The sequence below is a fragment of the Phaethon lepturus genome, unplaced genomic scaffold (genome assembly GCF_000687285.1).
Source record: "Phaethon lepturus isolate BGI_N335 unplaced genomic scaffold, ASM68728v1 scaffold3228, whole genome shotgun sequence".
Taxonomy (NCBI): domain Eukaryota; kingdom Metazoa; phylum Chordata; class Aves; order Phaethontiformes; family Phaethontidae; genus Phaethon; species Phaethon lepturus.
In genome coordinates, this window is record NW_010556732.1 from 11,756 (window position 1) to 20,293 (window position 8,538).

General features: G+C 46.5%; 1 protein-coding gene across 1 annotated transcript in view; it reads left to right on the plus strand.

Moving 5' to 3' along the window:
• The first annotated feature begins 434 nt into the window (after nucleotides 1-434).
• Nucleotides 435-8,538, plus strand: part of LOC104625018 (ribonucleoside-diphosphate reductase subunit M2 B) — a 12,380-nt gene continuing 4,276 nt past the window's right edge. The window contains exons 1-5 of the mRNA XM_010292538.1: nucleotides 435-585; nucleotides 2,247-2,363; nucleotides 3,325-3,458; nucleotides 4,374-4,468; nucleotides 7,386-7,519. Of these exons, the coding sequence (XP_010290840.1) occupies nucleotides 544-585; nucleotides 2,247-2,363; nucleotides 3,325-3,458; nucleotides 4,374-4,468; nucleotides 7,386-7,519 (522 nt within the window). The 5' untranslated portion in view covers nucleotides 435-543. The remainder of the gene's footprint in view (nucleotides 586-2,246; nucleotides 2,364-3,324; nucleotides 3,459-4,373; nucleotides 4,469-7,385; nucleotides 7,520-8,538) is intronic.

An 8,538-nucleotide genomic window follows, 5' to 3' on the forward strand; every position in this document is an offset into this window, starting at 1 on the left:
CCCGCGGAGCTGTGCTGGATGCGGGCTGGCGGCAGTGTGCGGTGACCCGGCGCTTACCTCCCCACGTGCAGTACCACAGCGGCTGATGTCGTCTCCCGGGGCAGACTTCCTCCTCGCGCTGCAGAAGGGCTTTCTCCTTGGCACGCAGGCGCCGGGTGCGTCCTGGCGCCGGCACACCTGGGAGGGGGCGGCTGGTGGGAGCGGTGCCGGGCAGAGCCAGGCGGACACAGGCAGCGCTGCCGCCCCAGCAGCAGCGGCACGGATGGAGGGCGAGGGGGCAGGTACCCTGGGGACGGGTAGTGCGGCCACCCGAGGAGGGCAGGTGAGTGTCTGTGTGACACGGCTGGCTTTTGAATCACACCTTTGGTATATGAGGAAGAGGAGGAATACGTAATGACAACCTTAACCAGAACTGTGTTCTACCTTCAGAGCCCTTCTCCAAGTGCTGCTGAAAATGGCTTGGACCCTGACGAGGAGCCTCTTCTCAGAAAAAATCCCCGCCGGTTCGTCATCTTCCCCATCCAGTACCCAGACATATGGAAAATGTATAAACAGGCTCAGGCCTCCTTTTGGACGGCAGAAGAGGTGAGCCCTGGGGCCAGTGGGTTGGCACAAGGCGCTCAGACCGGGGTCCTGGCGCTGCCTTTGTAGCTCTGCTGCTGGCCTCTGTGTTGTAAGGGTTGGAGTCAATTGCATTGAACATGAGGCGCCTGCACCAGAGCAGGCCTCCCTTCGTGGATGGTGGAAAGCAAGCTGCTTCCACAGGGTGGCTCAACAGAGCAGGTTAGGTGTTTGGTTTAGGACGAGGTGGAATTGTATCCTGGGGCATGTCCCTGGTTACAGAGGGAGCCTAAGTCAGGTAGCTCTGATTTGTGGTCAGATAGCTCCTACCCTACTGTGGTCTCTGTATCTGCCCATGTATCCTTGCCCATGTAAGGTGTACTGGGGGCTTTCATGTGCATGCTGTTCTTTAATGTTAAGCACCTATTTTCCAGAAAGATGGTGGTAATCAGGGACACTTGATAAAAATTTTTCTAATTGACTCCGGATTGCCCTGGTTACATGCCTGCCCCATGTTATAATGCAAGCTGTAAGTTTTTCCCTGAGGTTGCTGGTTAGCCAGACCTTAGCAGTACTTGGCTCGCTACGCTTGCAGCAGCGGGGGCTTCTGAACACTGCACTGATCTGGAGAGATTACCTTCCAGCTGAGCTGGTTGTTCCAACTCGAAGCTTCTGCAGCCTTTGCTTGTTTGTGAGCAATGATCTGTAATTGCAGAGGAGCGAGCTGAAAGCCCTGGGAGGCTCTGAAGAGGCCAGAAAGCAGCCTGGCATGGCGAGGAGCAGCTGCCTGTAGAAGTGCTATTCCATTGCCTGCCTGGGAGGCTTGCTGCCCTGTTGCAGTAGGAGGTGATTTTAGCTGCTAAAGAAAAGGCTTTTAAACTCCTGCCTGATCGGCATTGCCCTTTGACCATATGACTGGTTCCTTCTTCCACTGTTCTACCATCTGTCGGTGCATTTCCAAATGAACTGGAAAGTTAACTAAAATTGGTTTGTGCATGTATGTGTTTATATACACGCATATATATGTGTACACATATATATGTAAGTTTTCAGGCCTCCATATTTTTCACATCTGGTCCTACTTAACTGCTGCTGTGGTTCAGAAAACCCTACAAACAAACAAACAAAAAAGGCCTATGCAAGGAAGTTGTGGTTTTCTACCTTGGCTAGAATTCAGTCTGGTAGACAAGAGCAGTTGCACAGCATTTGCCCCATGCCATTCTTTGGTGGGATGGAGGCTGAACACCTGCCAAAGGCAGAAGTCTTCTCAGTCCATCTTCTGGGACACCTGGGTATAGGTTTCTCGGAGTATCAGCATTTACTTCAAGTAGGGTTTAAGTGTCACAGGGTGAGCTCTGCTTGTTGCAGCATGTTCATACTCATGACAAGAAGATACTAATTCTTTTCACAATCTGATTTTATAGTTCAATAGGCACTGATTTTTATTCCAAATTACAAAAATGTAAACTGTGAAGTAAACACGTGACGTTACTGTTGCAGAGGAAGACAGCAATACTGCAGTGTGTCTGTTGTCTTTTACAACTACATGTATTTAAATTCTCTACATGTAAAGATTTGAGAGCAGATGCCAAAACTCTGCCTCAGTTACTTCACTATGCTGCTTTCATTCTTACAGAATGACAAACTCAAAAGGGCAATCATGTTTTCTTTTTTCTTTTCATTAGGTTGATTTATCAAAGGACCTTCCTCACTGGAACAAGCTGAAAGCAGATGAAAAATACTTTATCTCTCATGTTCTGGCATTTTTTGCAGCCAGTGATGGAATTGTAAATGAAAACCTGGTGAGAAAGCTTTACAGAGGGCTTGAATACTTACCATTTTATTGGCTTATTGGCTTTTCATTTTGGTTTTCTCACATTAATGCATAAGTTTATTAAATGTGTACTTTTTTTTTTCCTCCCATCATCTCACCTTTGCCAAGGGGAATAAGCAGCTTGTTTTGCTGGGGCCAGTGACTGAGTTAAATTGGGTCAACTGTGGTCAGCAAGACTCCAAATCACATCACTCTTGGACACAGTTTTTAAGCTCGGCCTTCTGCCTGGCTGTGTTGATCCGCATTTCTCAGTGAATTAACAGAATGCCACTGTCCTTCCTGTACTTGTGTTAGATGAGAAGTAGGGAGGGGTTGGGCTGTGCCATGCTCTGTATTCTTCCTTTTGGTAATACCCATTTTGCTCTTGCTGAACGGTGTCCTAGAATCTTTTAGGGCTGCAGGTGGGTGCTGCTAAAAAGGTGGGGAAATCTTCTGCTGAAACTATTTCTGGGCTGCAGAATGTCTCACCACAGGTTATCAGTGGTATCTGATGGCAAATGCCCAGTTTAGATCTTGAATGTCTGTAACGTGTAGAATGTCATAGTATATGTGCATATATTGTATGAACATGTCTTATGTCACCCTGTTTACGTTTCTTTAATGATGAACAAAAAGTCTGAGGCTTTGTTCAATATGAAGTGTTTACTATTCCAATATTTTTCTGTTCTGCTCCTGTGTACGTGTGCCCTCATGCTTCACTGCAGCTCTCCATCTGATATGCACAGCACATGTATTTACTTCTAGCTAGCTTGCTTTATTTTCTTCTGCACCACACCTATCCTGTTGACATATCTGTGAACAAAGGAGGGCTGAACTGCTCCCATCCTTTCTCTGTGGTAGAGATCTAATGTCTCTCTCGTTAAGTTTAGAGTATTGTCATGCAGAACTGGTTTTACTGTACTCATTGCCACACTTTCTGGTTTTGGTAGGTGGCACGTTTTAGTCAGGAGGTGCAGGTCCCAGAAGCTCGTTGTTTCTATGGCTTTCAGATTCTCATTGAGAATGTTCACTCAGAGATGTACAGCCTGCTCATAGACACCTACATCAAAGATCCTGCAAAAAGGTAAACCTCTGGATGTGTTACAGACCCATGGGAAATCTGTTACCTAGGCCAGTGGCAGTGTGGCTGGACAGCAGCAGCTGTCTTCTGTTTTGTACTGACTTGCTGGGGCAGTTGGGGACGGTTCGTTAAAGCTTTCAAGGCCTGTATGCCTGACCTCCAGAATGGAGAGGAGTGTTACTGACCAACAGACTTGTGTGGGAGCATCAATATTTGTTAATAATATAAATAGTTAATATTTGTATAAATCTTAGATCGCAGGAAGTGTGGACTATGTGAAATGTTGTTAAAGGTTAGACAAGCTCCTTATGGTTATTGTGCTCCTGAGGTGCTTGACCATCACCTTTGTTGTCTGGAGAGCTTCCTAGTCCAAATGGTAATACATTTGAACAGAAGCACTTTCCCTCAGAGACTCCACCGTGGTGATGGTCGGGCAGAGCTTGGTTTCCTACAGTGGCATCCTGTGTGGTGACAGTGGGAGGACTGCAAGGTTTCCTTTCAGGTGTTTAGCATGGGAACAGAGCCTGTGCTCATGGAGATTGTCTAGTTCCTTTTGTGGAGTTGGGCAATGTGAGGTTTATCTCAGTGGGTAGGAAGTGGCTGCCATCTGGCTTGAAGTTCGAGAGGCAGTGTGGTCTGGCCGGTGGGCACTCCTGGGACGGGACGTTTGAGTTCACTTCCCACCTCTGCAGCTCGCCTCCTCTGAGACCTTGGGTTTGTCACTTTCTGCACATCTGCCTCCCTGTGCCCTGGTTATCAGAGATCATCACCCCTTTGGGGTGCGAACAGTCTATTACTTGGGTTAGTTCAGAGCCTAGCATAATGGGTTCCTCTGTCTGGTGAAGCCAGTAGGGGCAACCAGGACAGATGTACATAAATCACTTCTTATTGTTTGTCTTCTCTGTGTTTTCTTCATAGGGATTTCTTATTTAATGCTATTGAAACAATGCCTTGTGTCAAGAAAAAAGCAGACTGGGCTCTGAAGTGGATTGAAGACAGAGAATCCACTTTTGGTGTGTAGCATCTTAAAAACTTGTTTCTGTTACACATGTCACAAACTAATCCTCTGGGAGTGAGCTGCATCCCTGGAACGTGAGATGAAATTCTCCACAGATGATATAGTAGCTTGTGGGTCTCTGGTTTAACTAAAGAACTAGAAGTAACTTCTGGTGAGCATGTATGTTTTTATCTTCAGCTAAAGCAATACAGTAATGGCAGTGCCCTCTAGAATCATGTTATGAAGAATTCTTTCTCTTTTTTTGTTTTATGCCAAGTAACCCTAGTTTCTTCAGTTTTTGCTTGTAAGACTGTCGTGGTTTAGCCCCAGCTGGCAATTAAGCCCCACGCAGCCGCTCACTCACTCCCCCACGGTGGGACAGGGGAGAGAATCGGCAGAGTAAAAGTGAGAAAACTCATGGTTTGAGATAAAGACAGTTTAATAAGTAAAACAAAAGCCGTGCACGCAAGCAAAGCAGGACAAAGAATTCATTCACTACTCCCCATGGGCAGGCAGGTGTTCAGCCATCTCCAGGGAAGCAGGACTCCGTCACTCGTAATGGTTTCTTGGGCAGACAGACGCCATCACTCCGAATGTCCCTCCACCCCTTCCTCCTTCTTCGTCCCAGCTTTATGAACTGAGCATGACGTTATATGGTAGGGAATATCTCTTTGGCCAGCCTGGGTCAGCCCGCCCCCGGCGCACCCCCAGCCTGCTCGCTGGCAGGCCAGCACGAGAAGCTGGACTGTCTTTGACTGCTCAGCAACAACCCAAAACATCAGCACCTTATCAACATTTTCTCATCCGAAATCCAAAACGTAGCCTCACACTAGCTTCTGTGAAGAAAATTAACTCTACCCTGGCTGAAACCAGGACAAAGACCTTGTTTTCTAGGAGTTCTATTACTTCCAGCTGGCTCCTATTTTGTATTCCAGTGTTCAGAACTGGGCAACTCCAGGCTTTTTTCTTGCAAGCCCAGGCTTTTTCTGTGTTCATGTTCATATAGACAAATTTGTGTGTGATGTTAGCCTTTTTTTGTAACAGTATGACTGAGTCTGGGCAAAAAAGATTCAAGAACCATCTATCTCTGGTCTTTCTGGTTTGCTGTTGGGACCAGGCTTCTAATTTTTGTATCTCATTTCAGAGCTGGGACACTGGCTCAGCTGCCATCAGCATGGTGCCGGGCTTTCCACTGTTCTGCATTCAGCTCACAATGTTGACTCTGAAGGATGTGTTGTAGCTGAAATGAATAATGGGCAGAGTCTGGTGAATTTTCTAAACCAAACATCCTCTATACTTAGAGAAAGTGTAGGAGATGGAGAGATTCAGCCAGATGAATAAAATAAATCTGAATATCATTCTTTGCAGCATCTGTTGTTCGGAGCTCTTGTTTAAGTGGGGTTCTTTTTGTAGCTGTAGATTCTCCTGTCCTGGAGCATCCTGCTGCCTCCCCAGTCTGGCTTTGCTCGCTGTGTGTGGAGTCTCTTCTTCATCTCCTTCATTTGGCTCCCAGCAGCATGGGGTGTGCCAGGAATCAGAAGGTTCCCTAACTAAAAAAGCAATGTTCCCCCCCATCCCCTGCCCCCAAACTTCATGCATCCTATCCAAATTTTTGTAAAGTACATTTCTACTCCTCTATTTTTTCATCTTACTGAGAAAACTTCCCAAGGTTAAAACATTTGGGGAGCCTGGGTCTTACAGATATGGATTACATGATATGGTATATGAAGGTGGCTAGTTGGCTTGTTTGTGGTGTTTCCTTCCAGCTTGGGGACCTGGCCTGCAAACCGGGTCACCACAGCTTTGGTTGATTTCTTATGCTGAGAGTTCGGTTGCTGTATCTGTTCTGTGGGTCTCAGCCTCCCAGTGTGTGCTCAGATCATGGGGTGCTGCTGATGGGCGATTTTTGTTTCAGTGTACAGTGTAACTCATTTGTATGATAGCTAGTCAGGTGGAATGTAGTAAAAACCATACTGATATTCAGTCTTGTGCTTCATTAAACCTATACTGTATAAGCAGCCTTCCTCCATTGCTCTTTAGAAGTAACCTAGGAGATTTTTAGTGTTGCCAGACAAATTCTTTCCTTAGTAACTTCTTCACGCTTTTTTTGTAACTTGAATTTCTTCAGATGAGCCAGCAGATGGCATTTGCATCTCATTGAGGAAGTGGAATATATGGCTATTTTGGGGTTATTTTGTTTTTTAAACAAAATTCTATGCAGTTCTCACTGGGAAAAGACACCAGCACTTAATGCAAAAGCTCTTCATGTTAGAATATATCCAAGGATGTTGTGAAATTGTTTAAAATAGAGTACATGGAATGGTGTGTCTTCACCAAGTAGTTAGATGGTCTTGTAGTCTGAAGAAATACATTCCTGTAGAGAACAAGGAGAACTGGGACCAATAACGCTATGCTTTCCTTGGGTGAAAGGTGGGATAACATAAAGTTATTTGTGTCTTCATGAATTATGTTCTGTGTTATTCCACTCTTGTAAGAATATGTTTTTATGTAGATTCTCAACAAGCAGAAATGGAGGTGTAGGGGTTTTTGTTTAATTACAGGAGATCGGCTCTTCTCTCAGTTTTGTCTATTAGTTACACAGCCATTTTCCTGCCTTTTAGGAAACAGAGATAAAGGAGTACTAATGTCTTGGCCACTTTGGGCAATTATGTTCTCTCCCTTCTGACTTGTGGCAGTTTCAGTGGGTGCCCTGGTTCTTCAGTTCTGCTGGGGTTGCCTGTGGTTAAGTGCTGTTGCGTGTGTAGACCCTGTATGCCTTAGGATCTGCTGAAAGATGTGGTCAGATACAGCACCTGGTTGCTGCAAAGGGGATTGTTCCTCTCCAGCATTGGTCTGTCTGATGCAAATGATGCATCTTGCTGACAAGCAATACACTATTTTGTGTCTAACTGAAAATGTGTTGTGTTAAACAGGTGAGAGAGTGGTTGCCTTTGCTGCAGTTGAAGGCATCTTCTTTTCGGGTTCCTTTGCTGCTATATTTTGGCTGAAGAAGAGGGGCCTGATGCCTGGACTGACTTTCTCCAATGAACTTATAAGCAGAGATGAGGTAATGTGTCATGTCCTACATACTGTCTGGGAAGGAAAGTGAGTTTCCAGGGGAAAGGCAGAATTATATTCATAAAGGTCCCGTAGTCTTGCCAGAGCGGCCCACCTCGTGGTGGCAGGGAGGGTTGGAGGCAAGTTTAAGAGGGCAGAAAGCAGTGGTTGTGTAGGAACCAGTGAAAAAATGAATCCGTCAGCAAGTAGGCGATGCATTTCTGGGTACAACAGAGCCTTTTTAATGCTGATGGTGCTGGAGGCCAAGTAGGTGGTAGAAGTCTGAGTAGGTTCTGCTAGCCAGTGTCAGCAGCAGAGTTTCCAGGGAAGGTCCACTGTCCTGGTAGGACAGAGGTCCTGGTTACCTGCCAGGTAACTGCAGGCCATGCTCCCTAGAGCTTCTCCTGCAGTAAGCCGCCTGCATCTGCTTTAACATCACCTCCTAGGCAGCACAGAGGAGAGACTTCCTTTCCCCAGAGCAGTGCCCGACCCTGTTTCTGCAGCCTGACAGAGGAGCTGTAACTGCTGACGTGTAGGAAGATTGGAGTCCTGCAAAGGAGCAGGCTATTCCCAGAATATTTGTAAAAAGGGGAGAGAAGCAGACTTTTAGCTATAAGTTACTAATGAACTTAAAGCCTAGGTGCTGCTATGACCCTCAGCAGAAATAACTGTTTTTAAAGGGAGTAAAAATAAATATTAGCAATACCCCAATGCATAATATGATCAGAAAGGTGGACTTTTTTGGAGGGAAGGGGATGTTTGTTTTCCTGTGCTGTGAAAGGAGGCAAAGGCCTGGCTGCCCAAGGACTGGTGTGGAATTGCACGGTCCCCAGCTGCCGTGGAGGCTCGCTTGGGCAAGGACCTAGCTAGGACGTGACTGAGCCTTGCTCTGCCTTAACTGCATCCGTCAGGTTCAAGTGGCCTCCTTGGACCACTCCCCATCTGCCCCTAGTTGTGGGTCGCAGAGCTTGCAGGCGGGCTGCTGCATCTGTCGCCTGGCCGGCTGTGGCAGGTCGCCGCAGGAGCAGC